Genomic DNA, 19568 nt, shown 5'->3' with positions numbered 1-19568 from the left:
TATATATATATATATATATATATATATAAAAAAATACAGTGTTCACATTTATTAGATTGTTGAGACATTTCAAATATCCTTTGCCAGACACAAGTCCTTCATTTCCCACCTTTGAACTAATATTATCTTTGTCTCTGTAGAATTTTGAAATGAACTTAGTGCATGAGTTTTCACTGGATTTTGTATTTATCACTTTCAGCTGATTCCAGTGTAAATACCACCCTATATAGTTTCATATAATGCTTCGAGTTATAAATGATAAATTCCACTACATAGCGGGATAAAAATCTTTGTTTCAAGTATTTATTTCTTTTAGATGGATATTTCCATCATAAATATCTTTATTGATTTTTAAACGGAGACAAAACTGTACATAAAATGAGCAAGCTATGAACAATCAACATAAAACGTTGTACAGACAGCTACCCATTGCAATCTTATGTAGTTTCAGCTGCATGTTTGTGTTTTCCTTCCCTTTAGATGAGAAATTATTCCCATATCCCATGAAATTGTTTAGATTTGTCAATAATCTAGGAATATTTCTAATACAGAACCAGGAACATTGTAAGCATGCCGGAAAAGTACTGTGACTGGTATGAGAGTGATCACGTAAACAATTCTGGCTCACAATACATGGCACATACTTACATGGTCAGGTACAGCATTGGTGCTCCATCTCTTTGCCTAGAGAGTATTATGCACCTTGGGAGAATAAACTAGAAGCATCTGTTAATACTTCACAATTTCTAGTGCTCAAGGAATAAGACTATCTGGGATGGGAGATAAGGGGGGAAAGGAATAGCACTACACAAAACAAATGAAAATGTATTTTTAGCCTGACTTTGCTAAATAAAAAATAGCTTGTAATGAAAACTTAAAAAAATTTAAAATAAACAGAGCTTGTGAATTAAGGGCCTACACAGATTGGCCAAATAAGAAACTTTATGAGAAAAGAAAACAAATCTTATTTGTTTTACGCAGCTTTAAATGATCTTCCAAGGTGCAAGAATGGTGTAGTCAGCATCATGAATACAACATTGGAATGAGAGGAGAGCAGGATTCATTAATGCAGAATTCCACATAAAATCTACTAGGAACTGATGGAGAGAAGGAATACAGGATGTTCAGCAGCAAGTGAAGTCCAAGTTGATGCTCAGAGTGAGTTTAAAAGGAAGATTTTTCTCAGACCAGGTTCAGAGATGTGAGGGGCAGAAAACTGTAGTCACAGAAATGGATTGTACAGTGCTTGAGCAAAAGAGAGGCAAAAGTAGAATGCTTTGCTGTTCCACATTTACAAACAGACTCATTTGAATCATCCCATGAGCCCATGCTTCTGTGTCCAAACAAAACATACATGCACATTACTGCACAATATCAAGCAGGGTGATAAAAACCTGAATATGGGAGCGATCCTGCTGTAATTAAGATCAATGGGAGTTTCGCCTCAGACTTCAGTGGGAACGGACCTTTTTTTCCTTAAAGTGGGTCTGCTGATTCAGTTCGTTTTCTGAAACACCAACCCTTTGACATAAATAAATTGCACACATCAAGGGCCCAATCCTGTTTCCACTGAAATCAATGGAAGCTTTGCCATTGATTTCAATGGGATCAAGAGCCCAATCCTGCAATCAATAGGTGTGTTTTGCCTGAGTAAGGATGAATAAAGACTGTAGAACTAAACCTAAATTATACAAGCCCGTTTAAAGAAAAATGCAGAAAAGAAGCAGAGAAGATAAAAATGTGAATTTAGAGTGGTTTCCATTCAGTTGTTTGTTTCAGTTGGAGCTGGACTGGGTCCATTGGAGCTTTGCCCAAGTAAAGATTGCAGGATCAAAACACAATCATGTCATACATCTTGATTATACAGATCCATATAAAGATTAGTGGGGAGGAAAAAGGCAAAAAAGATGAGACTATGAACTGTCTGGTGACTTCTTTTCAGCGGCTGCTTCGAAAGCAGACCTTCAGTTACTAACTCCTTCTTAAAGATAAACAAAATTGTTGACTGTACAAATTGTCATACCTAAGTATTAATTGATTCTACTTTTTTGCTGTCTTCTCCCCACACATCTCACCCATTTCCCCAGCCCAGGATTATGTATTTCTTTAGAAGCACCAGCAAATCAGAATTTATTGTACATATGTTTGTGTTCCACTTAATAAAAAATATACCTATATTTTCAGATAAACTTTGTTAGTAATTCATGAGGTAAGTGACTATTTATGCTAATAAGGGAGAAATATATTCTAAAGCATAACGCATTACATAAATTTGAATGCAAAATGTTCAATTATGAAGTAAATACAGGTAATGCAAATAGTAAATTACATCTAATAAAATATATATAAAGAATGTGTCTTCAAAGAGAAGCTTTTACTTGCATCTGTGAGTTGTTTAAAGAGAAAAGAATTAATAAGTACTGAATTACTATGTTGATTATTTAGCTCATAATTCACCTATCTGTAATGACTCCTAGTAATCAGACTGTTTCATGTCCTCGAATATAAGGCAGGACTGTTTCCTCAGCAATTTTATCCCTATCAGATTATCTTGTCTGATTCTATTAATTCTCTCCCATAAATCTGCTAACAGTGATTTGTGATTTACTTACCCTGTTAACTGATCTGAAGACTGTTAAAAGGATTTATCTAGCACTGCACCTAAGAGCAGTTTATGGCTTATCATTCTGTTACTCTGAGGCAGTCTTTCTGAAATCAATTTGGTTGGTTTCATAGTTAAATTCAGCGGACACTGTTTAGTTCTGCACCATAAAATAAGATACTAGATAAACAAAAGGTGCAGTGACTGTACTTAATGTGTTGTCCTTGATATGTGTTTGTTTAAGTTTATAACAAATTACCCTTAAAGTCAATATAATTCATAATCTGCATGTTACCTTTTTTATAAACCTCTTTTATACATAAAAAATATATATATACACACACACACTTTTTTACTTAACTAGGAAAGCTCTTAATACACAGTTGAAGTTCCTGTACCAATGTAATCCAATTAATGTGTATTTTGATGTTTAATGTTTCACATTCGACTGCATGGTTTGTCCCCCAAAAAAAAAATCTTACAGAAAATATACATCAGTTTAGGAAAGCTTATGAACCTGGTCAATAACTAGTGAAAATAGGGTTCTAAATTACATTAGCAGAGGTTTCTAAAAGCAATAGATATCAAGAGCCTGTTAAAAGAACCATATAGTTCTTACTCTGCTTGGATTAGGACAGGATTGTAACAAACAGTGCTAGGAAAAGGGGGCAGTCTGAGAGAATTTGGCCTGCAATAATTGTGGAAAATGGAAGGCTGAATAGCTCTAATTGAAATGAAAGTGTGTGATTGTTATGAAAGAAACACTGTTAATAGAGGAGTGTAAATGTTTAGACACCCATTGTGAATAGCCAAATAATCAAGAAAAATACTACAAAAATGAGAATTATATGGTGTTGGGAGGGGGGTGTCGCTTTTGAAGGTTATCAAAAATTACTAATCTTTTTTCTCTGGTGTGCTGAACAATAGACATTTTGGCGTGGCAGTCATATGTAATAGTTAAACAAGGACAATATTGTACAACCAATAATTTTACTTGATGTTCTAGCAGGTCAGGGCTCCAGATTAATTTACAGCACTTGCTTATATTGGTATCAATTCAGAAAAAGTGCCTATTAGCACATACCATTTCATACTCTGCCTATAGTTTAGAGTTTACTCAGTAAAATTCCTAGTTTGCAAATGTAGCACATTAAATCCTCATGTCCAAACTATTTCATAGGTCTGACAATGTATTTCCTCAGGCATCTATAAAATGGGCCAGTGAAATACTACAATTGTAAATTCTGAAAAGCAATAACATTTTTCATTTTAAAATATTAACACATATTTTGTCTAATAGGGAAGAACGTGAAGTGATATACTGTACCACAATCATCTTGCTCAAGAAGAAAACCAAACATAGGGAATTGGATTATCCTTTGCAGATTTATGCTAGGAGCCAGTGACTTTTGTTGAGTACAACAATGTCAAAAACAGGAAAGCAAGCCCGAGTAGTTAAGTTGTATTAACTTTGCCACAAATAACAATCGATGCTGAACAGATGTCCATAGTTATTGTTCTGCTGTCAAAATAGTTACAGAAAATGTTTCTAGACTGAGTTATCTTTACAAATCTATGGTATGCTAAACTTCTTTTAAGTGTCAGTGGCAATATAAACTGTATGACTTTCAGATGCTAATATTGGAGCTGATAATCATAATGGCATAATCATGAGATGTTATCTACTGTAAACCTACTACCTATGTCCTACTTCCCAGGTGGAGATTCTTTGGCTTTTGAAAATGACAATTTCCACAACTGGTGGAAAAAAATATGGAGTAATATTCTTGGAATTGTTATAAATAGCGAATTATGAGAGGCAGGAGAGTGAGAACGCAGGGGAAGAAGAAAGGTTCTGAAGTGCAATGTTCAATAAGCTGGTTTAATATATGACTAAGTGTCAGAAGTCAGGTTTCTGAGACTTACTTCTCAGATAAACAACTTTATAGCACTGCACTTAATCTTACTTACTACAGACAACTCATTTATCACTGAATTACAAGTAACTTTAATTCTATTGGTACTGCCATAAAGTCAGTTGAAAATCAAGGCTAGCAATTTTAAAGATTTCTTTTTTGTCTTACTTCAGGATACCACAAAAGGACCCTGTGCAGAAACATTACCAGCATAGCCCCTTGTCTCTTCCCCCTTTGTTAAACTGCGAAGCCAGCTCTTTAGACCGGGTGACTTGGTTGCCTTTATTGCAGTAGCCTAGGGAACGGCCTGATTGGCAGGCACGAGAAATCCACCGCTGTAAAAGTTAATGGGCTACATAAACTTTTCTGCACTTACACTACAAGAAAGCTGGTTGATCAACAAAACTGGACATGGATCAAGATTAAACTGACCTTTGCCGAAAGGTGGCGCTGTCGAGGTTTAAACCAAGCACATCCACCGTGGTTTTCACTCTTCCTTCCCAATTTGCTTTCCGTTTTTACAACAAAAAAAATTAAAATAAAATAAATATAATTAGCTCTAAATGTATTAAATTAATTAAACAGATCAACAGTCTAAAGGGGCGCGGCTGGGGATCTGCATGCAATAGCTGCGTTTATAGATAGAGACAGATCTTTCCTAGCCCCTCCAATCCAAATCTCTTCTCCCAAACTTGCCCCCTCTTTAGAATCTGAGCCTACACTGGAGTTTAGTTTGATTTGTTCGCACAAGGTCAAACAGCAATCGATTCGGGGGCGGGGGGTCGTTATCAGCACTAAAGTGGGGACAGGAGCCCCTGGTCGGGTGGCAAGCCGCTTTGCTGAACGTGTAACCCCTGGGTGATGTAGGATAGATGTGGGAGGGCTGAATGTCACGATCAAGTACAAAGTTATTCACTTTAACGTGAGCGTGCAAGTGGCCCGAACCCCGGCTAGGCGGGGATCAGATGATACTTTGCGCGTGCACGAGACAGGAGGCAAAGGCCACGGTGTGGCCGAAGTCTGCAGGAGGGATCTCTCGGCTTTGCTGAGCTCCTCCACTGAGTTAACTCTTCCTAGCCTTTGTGCTGCTGCTGCTGCTGGCTCTGCTGTTAGTTTAGCAGCCCTGCTGGGGGGACGGGACCAGAGTTTCATTTGCTCCCTTCATCAACATGCCCCGAAAGTAAGTTTCTCTATGATGGACCCAGTGTCTGTCTCTTTAGTCCAATATCTCAAAAGGTGCCTGCCCCCTCGACAGCACATCCTTAACTTTACACTTACCTTCGCTCCCCATTTCCAGACTCCCCTCCCAAACCCACCCCGGCCTTTTAGCAAAAGTCCCTGCGTTTCTTGGTAGACTCTTTCCCCACAGCAAGAGACGGGCCTCCTACCCCTTCCGCCCGAGGATGGTTTAGGTAGGATCAGTTGTTTTATTAAACAAAAAACAAAAACGTGCACTATCAGAAACAAGTTACCTAACAAAGCTGTCACATATAAATGCTTAAGCATGGCATGCAGAGAAAGAGAAAACTGCAAGAGTTTTAAGGAGGCTACGTTTATGCTTTCCTTTTAAAAACAGTGCAAAAAAAGAAAGAAAAGGGAACAAAGCACTGAATTTCCTGAATTCCCTAATATTTTCTCTCTTAACTCAGGTGATAAACATTAAGCCCATGTGAAAACGAGTGCAAGGATATGGTCAAGAAAGAGTTAAAAGTGTAGCCCCAGCTGACAGTCAGCTGATTGGCCCCTGATTGACAGCTTCGAAAAGTTTCCTTGTTTCTATACTATTATGCTAATGAGGGCTGAGATTGAAGCAACCCATTGGTCCAGACTTGGAGTCAATTTCCCATTTGAAAGCTGACGTCAGGACTGCTATAAAACTCAGCAATGCTTTTAAACTCTACTGCTGGATGAGACCTTTAAAATGTTTTTCATCTTCTTGCTGTAGCTTTGGGGTTCCGTTTTTTCTTTCTTTTTTTTTTTAAAGAAAAAAATATTATTTTGGTTATCGCGCCGACTTAATTTCTTCTGTTTGTTTTTTTTTGTTTTAATTTATCCTTCAGTCTTTTCCCCCGCCTCCTCTTCCCCGATGAACCTCTTCTCGGTTTGCACTTTGCATGAAAAAGACCAGAGGAAAGACATGATGAAGTGTTAAAAAATAATCATAAAGCCACCTTTGCAGCAACAACAACAACTAACAATTCCAGCTGCAGTTTGCCAAGCTGCAACAGAGAGGAAACAACCTTTATGCAAAAGGCGAATAGAAAGAGCAACCCGCTCTGATGCATCATCAATACTATAGGCTCTGCAAAGGATAATAAAGAGAGAGAGAGAGAGAAACAGTCGGTGCAAATTGGAGCGAAGGTTGCAAGGGGCTAGTGGAGAGAGAGAAGGAAAATAGATATTGCAAATAATCAAGCTGGCTCACCCGGTGGCAACTCAGAGCAGTCCCCTCGCTCCGGGTGCGCACCCTTTCTGGAGGACTGTCAGCAGCAAAAGGATGGCATCAGAACTGGCAATGAGCAACTCCGACCTGCCCACCAGTCCCCTGGCCATGGAATATGTTAATGACTTCGATCTGATGAAGTTTGAAGTGAAAAAGGAGCCGGTGGAGACCGACCGCATTATCAGCCAGTGCGGCCGCTTGATCGCTGGGGGATCGCTCTCTTCCACCCCGATGAGCACGCCCTGCAGCTCGGTGCCCCCTTCCCCGAGCTTCTCGGCGCCCAGCCCGGGCTCTGGCACGGACCAGAAGACCCACCTGGAAGATTATTACTGGATGACCGGCTACCCGCAGCAGCTCAACCCAGAGGCGCTGGGATTCAGCCCCGAAGACGCGGTGGAAGCGCTGATCAATAGCAGCCACCACCAGCTCCAGAGCAGCTTCGATGGCTATGCTAGAGGGCAGCATCTGGCCGCCGCGGCGGCCGGCACGGGGGGCTCCATGCCCGGGGAAGAGATGGGCTCTGCCGCCGCCGTGGTCTCCGCAGTGATCGCTGCAGCCGCGGCTCAGAACGGGGCGCCCCACTACCACCACCACCACCACCCGGCCGGGCACCACCACCACCAGCAGCCGGGCAGCGTGCAGTCCAGCAGCAGTAGCAGCAGCAGCAGCAGCAGCACCGGGGGAGGAGGTGGCGGAGGGGGTCTGCACCACCCGCACCACGGCAGCAGCCTGCATTTCGACGACCGCTTCTCGGATGAGCAGCTGGTGACCATGTCGGTGAGGGAGCTGAACCGGCAGCTCCGCGGGGTGAGCAAGGAAGAGGTGATCCGGCTGAAACAGAAGAGGAGGACCCTCAAAAACAGAGGCTATGCCCAGTCCTGTCGCTTCAAGAGGGTCCAGCAAAGGCACGTCCTGGAGTCCGAGAAGAACCAGCTGCTGCAGCAAGTAGAGCACCTAAAGCAAGAGATCTCCAGGCTGGTCCGGGAGAGGGACGCCTACAAGGAAAAATATGAGAAGCTGGTCAGCAATGGCTTCAGAGAAAACGGATCCAGCAGCGACAACCCTTCCTCTCCAGAGTTTTTCATGTGAGTTCCAACAGCCTTGCCACCTTAAATAAAGTTCTCCATGTGAGTTGTTGTTGGGGGCTTGCTAGATCAACAACCAAGCTTGCCACCTTATATTTTTTTAAACTCGAAACAATTAAAAACAAACAAACAAAAAAACAACAACAAAAAAGTTGTTTTTTTAAGGTGGGGCTGGCTCATTGTTGGCCAACCTAAAGTTCTACATGAGTTTCTTTTCTGTTTTATTTTTGTGGGGGCTTGCAATGTGTGTTTTTTTTTTAAACATTATAAGATCCAACTTGCCACCAACTCAGTTCTTCATATGAAGTTTGTTCTTCTTTGAAACCTGCCATCCACATTATATTTTTTTAAGTTCATGAGGTTTTTTTTTTCTTTTGACCTTGCTTTTTTCAAAAAAGTAAAAGGGTTTTTTTTTTTTAATCTTAAATTTTTAAAAAAAAATTTAACTTTACAAAAAAAAAAAAAATAATAAAAAATAAAAAAAACCAAAAAACATACAAAAAATACAAAAACAATGTGAATTTTTTAGACTCCAGCTTGCTGAGTTCCATCAGTTTTTAGCGTTGTTGTGCTAAACTAGAGATATACCTAGATCAACCTGCCAAAATCAAGCCTGCATCAGCCTTCGGTGTGTTCATGTGAGTTTTGGCCTTAATCTGCCAAACATGAGACTTTTAGTCTGCCATTAGATCCCATACTCATCTCATGCATTATGCTTGCTATTTTGTCTTAGCAACAATGGACTATGAAAAAGAGACATTATATTAATAAAACACCCTGCATGCTGGACATGTATGGTATAATTATTTTTTTTCTTTTGCTTGGAAATGGACTTTTGGAGACTATTATGGCATGGCATTCATCCTTTTGTTTTATTGCCTCATCACTTTTTTGAGTTGAAAGCAAAAAAGTGCAACCTTTGATCTTCCTCCTCTTCCTCCCCATTAAAGTTTGCGTCTGCTCTAAAACTGCTTTGAGTTACTCAAAACTTCAGACTTCCTTTTAAATGCACTGAAGCATTCCCTGTTCTAAAAAATGCCAGAATGGATTCTGATAACCTAATGTGACAAAAAAAAAAAAAAGAAAAGAAAAAGAAACTTTGGAAAGATGTTTTTCTTTTTAAAAAAATCGCTTCCCAATTTGGGGACTTTAAAACCATGCTGTTGCCTAAAGCAGTCTAAAATTTATCTTTACGTGATCTGCCCCAAGTTTATTTCCTTTTTTTCTTTTGCATCTGGTCATTGTCAAATGTGAATGCTCTGGGTTCCTAGTATATAATTTAATTCTAGTTTTTATCATCTGTACGCCCAGTTAAAATGTATGCTACAGATAAAGGAATGTTATAGATAAATTTGAAAGAGTTAGGTCTGTTTAGATGTAGATTTAAATACAAAAAGATTGATGCACTAAATTGTTTACTGTTGTGATGTAAAGGGGGGTAGAATTTGCAATGGGACTGTTTTTTAAGAGTAGCTTATGCAGCATGTGCTTGCAACTTAAATATAAGTTGGGTATATGTAGTTCTTGCTATACCACTAACTGTATTTGAAAACCAAAGTATTAAAAGGGGGAGGCACCCCTGTTTATATCTATAGGGGTATTTTACATTCAAAATGTATTTTTTTTTTTCAAAATTGAAGTATTTGGGACTGAATTGCACTAAGATATAACCTGCAAGCATATAAAAAAAAAAAGACAAACCTGTTTAGAACGCTAATACAGTTTATGCAGTTATAAAGATGGCATTACTGCACAGTTTTAAGATGATGCAGATTTTTTTACAGTTGTATTGTGGTGCAGAACTGGATTTTCTGTAACTTCAAAAATTCCACAGTTTTAAAGGCAATAACCAGTAAATTTTATTTTCAGGGACTGATATCCTGTCTTTTAAAAAAAATGGAAAGTAAATCTTACCACAATAAATATAAAAAAATCTTGTCAGTTACTTTTTCTTTTACATATTTTGCTGTGCAAAATTGTTTTATATCTTGAGTTACTAACCACGTGTGATGTTCTTATGTGCTTTTCTTTCATTTTCAACTTTATGGTTATATCAAAAGAGAGAATAATCTACAATAATAAACTGCATTTTTTTGATTCTGTACTCAGTTTTTTAGTGTGTAGTTTAAAAAGTTAAACAACTATGAAAGCAGTATCTAAGCCTAATACATTGCAAGGAAGTGATGCTGATACAAGAGTTGAACCCACTGATAAAAAGGAGAAGAGAAGTTAGTGATCAGTTATATGTAAAGTGGAAAATTATCACCCACTAGAAATTAGTTATATGTCAGGCAGGTGAAAAACGTGATCTTTCAGGTACTTGGTATAATTTCTCAGTTTTGTAATGACTTAGAGAGCCTTAGTTGCTATGAGTCATATCGTGCCATCAATTTCAAGCCATTGATCTCAAAGGGAAGTTCTGCTGAAAAACCTGATAACACGATATGGTCCTATATTTTGATTGTTTTATGATGGAGTAGAGTGAAAGGGAAGACTTAACATCCTCTTATCATCTGATCCAAGCAGAACAGTTTGTATGTAGTAAGAGATGACACTGCGTCAGGTTTTTCTTGTCACATATTCATTTAATGTTAGAGATAAAGAGTTTTGGACATTTGGCGGATACCCCATTCTAACCTCCCTCCCCTCCCTTTTCCACATCAGGGTTTTCTTGTCAGCCACAGGCCTTAGAAGGTTCACAGTGAATTTAGGAGGGAAAAATAAAAAATCGAAGGACTTTCAAGTTATTTGTCCTAAACAAACACTCAAAAAGATTAATTTGCTAAAAAATGTTAAGGTCCAAAGGTGTGCTCTTTACTATAGTTCTGCATGCCAAAGGACATTTTCAGCTTTGAATATCTCCTAAAACAATTGACCCAATTATTTTACAGTTACTTTCCCTAGCAGCTCCCAAATAAGTAGAGAGGTTTTCATAGCGTTTTCTCCAGTATTTGAATAGGATTAACTTTGTAGTTCATTTGAAAAACTTAGGCCTCTCTGAAGAATGTTACAGCTTCACTTGAATTTAGCTTTATCTCAGGCTCATAAAAACCAACACTATTTATAAATTTCTTCTAAATTATAAAATAACCCCCAGTGTATGGAGAGAGTGGAATTTAAAACATCACAGCAAACTGCACCAGAATTCTGTTCTTGGGGGTGGGGGTTGAAACAGCTGTTTCTCAGAGAAACTGCTCCAGGTTGGGTCTTGCACTGTTTACCCAGGCAGAGTTCTCACTGATTTCAGGTCAGGACTGAAGGATCGGACCCCTAAGTCATGCTCTGCTCAGGAAGGCCGAGTTTCCCTTAAAACACAACAGGTTGTGTCAACAGTCTCATCGAGGGGGGAGTTCAAGCATTGATTTCTGACTGAATCAGCTCCCATTAAAGTCAATGGCAAATAAATAAATCTGTGACTTCAGTGGTAGCAGAATGGGTCCTTTCAATGGGAAACTTTTATGGAGCTTTGGAACTGGTCCCTGGTGTTAACCAATTCTGTTCTATATTCGCCCCTCCTCCTGAACACGAAGTCAATGGAGTGCCCTTTGGCATTTGACCTTCTGTTACACCACAATTTGAGTAATGGTTCAAGCTCCATATTCTGGTTAATTGGAGCTTCATATTCTAGTTAATATGTAATCTGAGGGTAAACTGGCTGCCATTGGCTGATTAGAAAATTATCTGCTCTCGTAAAGATAGCAACTTTTTCTCCTTCTTGAAATGTTTAAACCTCTATTAGTGCCCACATTTTTCATAGCGGTCACTTAGGGACTGAATTATTCCAAAAACATTCACAAGTATTGATATTTTCAGTAAACTGATAAGCACCTTACATTTAAAATTACCTTTTAAACTAATACACTGCAGCTAGTTTCTTAGGCACAGATGCAGAGCCCCTCTTATGTGCAATCAATTTGTGGCACAACATTAACCCTGTTAATACAATAGATCTTATAGTTTAGTAACATGAAAAGGTGTAAGCAGTTACTAGGTTTACAGTAGTATTTTGAGTCCAAGAAGAGGTGATAGAGCAAATGAAACATTGCTCTTTCTGGGTTTTGCTTGGTTGGTTTTAGTACACCCACAGTATAGGTAAAGGTTTTATGAACTGAGCTAAGAAAAGCCTTCCAAGAAATAGATTGTCAGAGGGAAAAACACTCCAACAGAGAAAAGGCTGGTCCTTTTCCTAGCCCATGAACCTAACATATCAGTCTTTACTTCAGACTTAAAATGCATTGTCTTCCTTAGGCTGTATTTTAATCTCTGTCTGAAATACTGTTACATTGCAACTAAAGAAAAAAAACCCCACTACAAGCAAGTTTTAATAACCACTAAAGCAAACCATCTATTGGGGTTCTGTATGAATTTAAGGGGAGATCACACCTTTCCAGCAGAACTGCTTGCTGAGAACTAATTGGAACAGATCTGCTCTGAATAACCTATATTCATTAATCACCCCTTGCTTGGAGCATTCTGGCTTGTATCCTGCTAAGCCTCTCACTAAACTCAGTGCTAAAATTCCCATTGATTTGAATGGGGAGCAGGAGTCTGTACCCTTTACTGACTTCTCACTCATGTAAATCTCTTACTGAAGTCAGTGGAAGCTTTGCCTGAGTAAGGAGATATGTCAAAGGAGATAGTTAGTTCTTACTCTCCACATCGTTAACAGTGTCCCATTTCTGCCATCGCCCTATGGTTCTTTCTCATTTATTACCTACATTGCAAAGAATGTTCATTAAGATGTGCACAAAAGAGGCGACCCTTTGCTCAGTTTGAAATATGGTTCCATGTGATACAAACCCCCCGCCCAACTCTTAAGCTTTTTCTAAAATGTAGCATAACCCCCTTCCCAACATCAAGGATTCGGCTTAGTGGAGGGAAATATTTCTGTGTTTGTACTACAGTATTTTCCCTGCCTCCGCACACAGGATCACATCTGAAAAAGGGAAAATATTCCTAGCCACCTGAGTGTATTTTTTCTTTAATAACTCTCTGCAATTGCAACTGTGCTGTTTGCTCATTTTGTTCAGCAACAATAAAAATGTGGCTTTACTTATTAGAAAGGCTACTTCCCTTTTTTATTTACCCCACAATAAAAGCTCTTCTTTTAAAAAGCTTTTTCTTTGGGACTAACTTTGGCACAGCTGCTCCATTTCCCTGTATTCCCCGCGCCCCACAGTATGTAAGAAGTTCTTGATCAAGAATCATTCATAATTTTTAATACCAATTTCTCTGACATAATATCAGACACAGAGTACTGCTGCTTCCTGGATTTAGGGAGGAAATGATGCATATATCAGAATTATCTGCTCAGATGCCAGAACCACATTGGTGTCATTTCAGCATGTGCAGCTTTGAAAGGAAATCCTCTGTATTTATTACTAAGATCATCATCAGAACTAAATGGACTCACTGTTTCTGACACCTGTTCAGATGTTTGGATTTAAAAATGCCACATACAAAAATACTTTTTTTCAGTAGTGAAGGTTTTAAATAAACATTTTCTCCTTTAAAATCACTAATGTCATGTTGGCAGTAGATACCATAAAACATGGAGATTCCAGTTGTTGCTGTGGCAAATGTAATATATTTTGCATGCTTAACACATCTTTACATACACTCAGGTTATCTGTATCCACATAGTATCTATTTTAAGTGCACATCTTGTTATAAATAGCACAAGCTAGTACAACAGGATGCAAAAAGGTGGGAGGTTGTTTAAAGAACTATTTTTTTTTAGAGAAACAGTTGTGCATTCATACACTACAGTTTTAGCACTTTCTAATGAATTTAGCAGGCTCAGTGGATGCAAATCAATAGATTTTAATGCTGTACACTCCACAGCATCTGTTACCGTAGGACAGTCAGTATAGACTGGAATTGGTGGTGGAGGAGGACCAAAAATAAAGCTTACCACTCTTTGGGGAGTGAGTGCACTCAGATTTGTGAACTCAAGACCAGGGCAATGCAAAATATTCCAAGATGAAAGCGATCGATGCGAGCGCTAAGTAACACACGGGGGTAGATGCGTGTGTTGATACTTGGCTAATCAGTTAAACTCCTGCTCTCTTAGTCACCATCACCTTGATCCGAATCTATAATTTGGCAGTGTGCTTGAGGGCAGCTTGTTATCGCTGATTACTCACCAAAATTGAGAGTTTCCAGCGTGCTGTGCCCACATTTCTGGTCCTCAACTCTAAAACGGTGCAATTTCTTACACTGCAGTGAAATACTTTAGGCCTGCAATTTTAGCAGTGAGTTATACTGATGAAGATTGCGCTGCCTGCATATGCGCTTGATTTTAAGTACTGTATACTTCGACGTGTTTTCCTTTTAAATACATACCCACCAAACATCTTGCATGGAAGGAATGGAAGACAGAGCAGAAGTTTGCTAGAAGTCTCGTTTTCACAGGCATAGAGCAAGAGACAAATCAAGCAGTGTCTAAAGTTTCCAGCGGGGTGAGAGGATGAAGTGTCACTGATGGCCTCTCAATTGTTAATTTATAAAGAAGTACAGCCCCGAAAAGTGTTCTCAGCAGCTTTTCCCCTTTAAAACAAAATGTTAATGGCTGTGGATGGAGGCGTAACGGGGCTCAACACCCCCATTTCAATGTGTGATCTGGCCAACAGTTACCCTCCCTCTCCGCCTGCGTTTTCAGTGTAAAACAAGCGTCCTTGAAGCCTCCGTGGTGTCAGGCAGACCAGCAATACACATTCATTTCCCAGGCTTGAGTTCGCCAGAATTTGGATCTACAGTCACACCCTAGCCAGCTGCAGAATGGCAAAGATTTTTGTTCCCTTTTGGCTTCTTACATCCAGGCTTGGATTATTTAAAATAAAGAAAGGGAACCCCCCCCCACAAACAAAAATAATTAACGCCCCCTCCCCAAGAACATCTCTACCACTTAAATAACCCCTCCCCAAATTTCTCCCGAATAAACTCTTTGCTTCCAACGTCTATTGGGCGTTCCCGAATGCAACCATCTGCCTGCGGGTTGATGTGTATCAATAGTTTTGTTATGACTCGGAATGTTTCTGGAAATGAAATACCTGATCTGAATCCGATTAAATAGCATCCTGTTGACATGAACCCACAAATCCCAAACACTGTCCCAAGTACGGCTGAGGTTGCAATGTGGGGGTACTGAAGCAAAGGGCAGGGCCATTATAACCCGAGTGGTCTCAGACGTAGTTTTTAAGTGTATGTCTCCCGTTTCGGTCCTTTCCCCTCCACTTTATTATGTAAATATAAACCCGTGTGGAGAGGTCGGATGTGTAAATGTGTTCCGGTCTGGGTCTCCGTTTCCGATCCGGATAGCAGGAGAGGTCATTCCCTCGGGACACTGGGCTGAGGGAGGAAACAGCATTTGTGTATTTCCCCCAGGCACTGTCAGGGCTCAGGCCCGTCAGAAACGTGACCATTAAGGGCCCGATCCTGCTCCCACTGAACTCAAATGGGGGGAGTTCCCACGGACGGCGTCTGCCAGCCCCCGCTGTGCCCTGCCCAAAGGGCGCAGACCCGCGCGCCTCGCTCCGCCGAGGGCAGCCTGTGTCCCCTCCCAGGAACACGGACCCTCCGCGGCGCGGCGCTGGGACCAGCCCAGCCCCGGCTGCCTGGCCGAGCCGCTCCGCAGCCTCTAGCCCTGCCCTGGGGCAGGCGCGCTGCGGGGAGCAGGTGGCCCCGCGCAGGGGCAAGGGCCCGGGTCTGGCCGCTAGCTCCGACCCTCCCCGAGCGCCTGAGGGACAGGGCGAGAGCGGCTGCGGTTCCCGGCACGTGTTCGCCCCTGTAAGCCGCTGAGAGCCGGAGCGGCGGGGAAGCGGCTCCATTCTGCCGGGGCTTTGCCCAGAACTTTGTGGGGACGATCCCGGGCCAAGCCGGGGGTGTTAGCGCGAAGTGCCCCCCTAGGAGGCAAATGGGCAGGGGGGAGCCAAGAGGCTGCCTGCAAAGGAGGCGGCCCAGACCAGAAGCGCTGGGGCAGGGACACCCCACGGCCACCATGAGCCGGGGGGGGGGCGCAGGGGCTGGTACCTCTCAGCGCTGCCCCATGAATAGGGGGTTCTGTGTCTGGGCGTTCACCCAGGCAGGGGTTTGTGCCAGCAAACAGGCCAGGCGGATCACACCTCCCAACCACTGCCAAGGGGGCTCTCGGGCGGCCCAGCCTGGCTGTGTTACACCCTGGGGAGGGCGGGGGCTGCACAGCACCGGGCCGGAGGGGAGGGAGGGAGGCCGCTGCTTTTGTGTGTTGTCTAAATTCAATTCCTGAAGGATCCATCCATCCGTCCAAACCTTAGCGCCGGTGTGTCATGCAGGCGGCCTTCCGCTGACTGATCATCCCTTAGGTACGTTCCTGGAGCCAGCTGGGCTGTTCTTTTATTTGGATTCGGCCCCTTTTTCCTTTTCTGTCTGATAACCTGGGCTCACTTAAACTTGATCCAAAGCCCGTTGAAGTCAATGGGAGTCTTTCAATTAGGTTTGGGATCAGAGCCTTGGTGGCTGGAGGAGAAGGGGGTGGGGGAGGTTTAGGCTGCATGCTTTGTAAATCATTTGCAGTTGGGAGAAGAGCAGTTTTCCAAATCCAGCTGAATTTCTCCCTCTCGGAGATAGAGTTTAATGCTCCATTTTAACACAGGCTGATTATCCTACCTGGAGCCAGAACCTTCCCTTTCACTGATTTTTAAAAGTAGAAATTTACAAGATCTTGGGAACTAACTTTAAAAAGTGGGTTTTGTGTGTGGATATCAGTTCCTAAAGTTGTGGTGTTCTCTAAAAAGAGTCCCAGCTTTCTCAAACATTTGAGGCCCTTGCAATGAAACATTGGCAGTGATGAAAGGTAAGTAACACAAACAAAAAAGATCCAGTTCCTTTCCTTCCCCTCACCCCCAAACTGCTTCCTAATTCACTGATGAAAGTACTGTAATACATAAGAAGCCAGGCCAGAGTTTGCAATACATTTCTGTTTTGCAATGTAGGATGAACAGACTTCACTTTTGATAAGAGATCTACTGCAGAGTCACTTTGAAGACAGGAATAATATAAGATTAAATCTGCTTAAAATTGTATATTCATGCCACACCAGATTCAGTCTCTAAACTGAGCACAGTCTTTCAGCAGCCTTTATTGTAAAATCCTTTTTAACACACCGCATTATAGAGGAGCAAATTTATTAAATGATAACTCTCATGTACCAACTTTGTCAAATTAAAAGAAGAAGAAAAAGAAGTGTTATCAGCCGTGTTAAATTAATAAATCTGCTTAGCCTCTCCAGGCTGTTTTAGTGCTGCATTTCTTGGAATCTCTTTTTATTAATACCTGATCTTCAAATAAACCTGTTAAATGATTCCATGCACTGTGCCTGTGAGAGGCATGTCCACTCTGTTTCAGTTCTCCTTTGAATTGATTGAACTATTGTGGTTCTAGATAAGGGATAGCCTCATCAAAGACTAAAGATAATAGAGCAGGCTGACCACAACACTTTTTTGGATGGTCTTCAGGTGTGAGAATTGAATACCTATTCCTCCCAACTAAATGCATTAATAACAGGATGGATTCATCAGTTGGCATGGGAGCAGAGGTCATCTTGAGGAAAATTAAACCAAAGGTCTAAAAAAGTCATCTGCTTTAAGAGATCCTGGGCAGGATACCAAATATTACATATAAGGCGACACTGACCCTTTTCTCCAAAAATAACAGACAGTATCAACAAGATTGTTAGGGAGGCAAAGGAGCTGTCTTGAAAAGGAGCTGTCTTGCTTTGCTATGAACGTGTATGTGGGCATTTATATATGTATACGTGCATGATTTGATTGAAACATTTCTGAATAAACATGATCTAATGTAAAATTTCCCACTACACGGAAACATTGTTTTAAGTGGCATGCTTGAAAATATTTAAATACGCCACTCTATTCAGTTTGATGTTGAAAGTGATTTTTACATTGTGGAATAATAATTTAGTTGGCACAAATTGTCCAGTTGATTTTTTTTTAAAGCTGCAGAGCTGTTTTGCAATCAAAATGCCAAATAAAGCCATAGATAGTCTTGCTTTTTTTTTTTTCAATCTTAAATCAGGTATGCAATTTTTTCTTGCTATGTTCATGTCATGATATGACCATACATTGATGTAGCTGCAGCTATACTTCCCGCAGAATACTTGCTGTATATATGTATACATAGTGTATATATAGTCCAATGGAGAAAGTTAGATTTAACAAACATAACAAAATATCCATTTTTAAAGAGCATAGATTGACTCACTGGTTTATCTCACTTATTGTACAAAGATTCATTGTAACTTTGTACAATGTTGAATCTTTTAAAATTAGATTTTAAATATATTTTGACAGTCTGAACTTGTATAGTGTGAGTAACCGTAGGGAGAAATGACAGCTCTGGTTTTGTTATTAAACTGCTGTCTGGAAAATAATGGACTATATACAGAAATTGGTAATTATTTTGCCAGTTACATTAGCACAGCTAATAATAATAAAGATTTTTATTTAAGAAAACTATAGGAAAACTAAATGCTTTCACCTATTGTAGTTTGATATTCACTGTCAAGACAAAAATTGTATTTTTGTTTTACTAAGATAATTGTGCTATCACTAAGATCCTCCTGTTATTAATGTGAATAAAGGCAAGGCATGCTATTTAAAAATTGTTTCATTTTAAACAGTGTTCCATTAAGTTCATCAGCACTAGAATACTGTTAATAAATAATACAGAAGACTCTCTGAAATTAAATTAGCATCCAATCAGAACAGTTCCGCTCTGTACAATATCAGTAAAAGTGACATATTTTACAGTGTTTTAAAATTCTTTATTAATTATGTTTTGTTTATTTTAATATATTTACTAAATTAGGTACCCAAGAGAATCTTCTACATCGGTGATGTGAAAATGCCTGTTGCCTGAAGTAAAAAAAAAAAAAGGTACATTTTGATTTTCATTTCCATACTTGAGTAAGAGGGTTTTTTTTTCTTTGTTTTGTTTGTTAATATGAAACTTACTTAATAACCCATGGAAGTTAGATCGGGCTCATATTCAGGTGTGTAAAAGTGACATGGGCAATGTGAATGTTTTCTACTTTTGTTTACTAAGCATGTCTCCTACGTAGTATAATTTATATTTTATTCCTTGCAAACATCTTATTTTTTTGTCTTCAAATGCTGGCATTCAGAAACTAGCTATGGAGGTTAAGTATGAGGCTACATAAGATCTGTCTCAAATTTTGATGAAAATGATAGATCTCTGTATTGTTTTATGTACATGCCCAGAATTTTCAATTGAATGAGAAGCATAATGCTGTCTTCCTCTCCCAAATCACATCCATTCAGTCTATCACATTTATAGAATATACAATATTAATGAAAATGAGAAGATCAAACTTTTATACACACACACACACACACACACACACACACATACACACACACACACACACACACACACACACCTCCTTAGATTCAGGCAGACATATGGTCCATGGGATCTGTTTATTATCAGGCTCAACTGTAAAAAAA

At 40.1% G+C, this 19568-nt stretch overlaps 1 protein-coding gene across 2 annotated transcripts; it reads left to right on the top strand.

The window, feature by feature from the left end:
• Window positions 1-5075: 5075 nt before the first annotated feature.
• LOC112104188 (transcription factor Maf) lies at window positions 5076-18976 on the top strand. 2 transcript variants are annotated; one of them, XM_024196362.3, is made up of 3 exons: window positions 5076-5698; window positions 6579-8046; window positions 18910-18976. In XM_024196362.3, exons 2-3 carry the CDS (start codon window positions 7016-7018, stop codon window positions 18941-18943), a joined length of 1065 nt encoding a protein of 354 aa, XP_024052130.1. In that variant the 5' UTR covers window positions 5076-5698; window positions 6579-7015; the 3' UTR covers window positions 18944-18976. The 2 variants fall into 2 exon arrangements, with proteins under 2 accessions (XP_024052130.1, XP_029770098.1); XM_029914238.1 differs by lacking the exon at window positions 5076-5698 and having other exon boundaries at window positions 5847-8046.
• Window positions 18977-19568: the final 592 nt, after the last annotated feature.

Source organism: Terrapene carolina, unplaced genomic scaffold (assembly GCF_002925995.2).
Source record: "Terrapene carolina triunguis isolate 2854851 unplaced genomic scaffold, T_m_triunguis-2.0 Scaffold33891, whole genome shotgun sequence".
NCBI classification, from domain to species: Eukaryota; Metazoa; Chordata; order Testudines; family Emydidae; genus Terrapene; species Terrapene triunguis.
This window is presented reverse-complemented; position numbering and strand designations above follow the sequence as displayed.

Excerpts from the sequence above, each read along its gene's own strand:
- LOC112104188 (XM_024196362.3), top strand. The coding sequence starts at position 7,016 with ATGGCATCAGAACTGGCAATGAGCAACTCCGACCTGCCCACCAGTCCC. Across the intron at positions 8,047-18,909 it reads TCCTCTCCAGAGTTTTTCAT|GTACCCAAGAGAATCTTCTA; the intron begins GTGAGTTCCAAC and ends TTACTAAATTAG.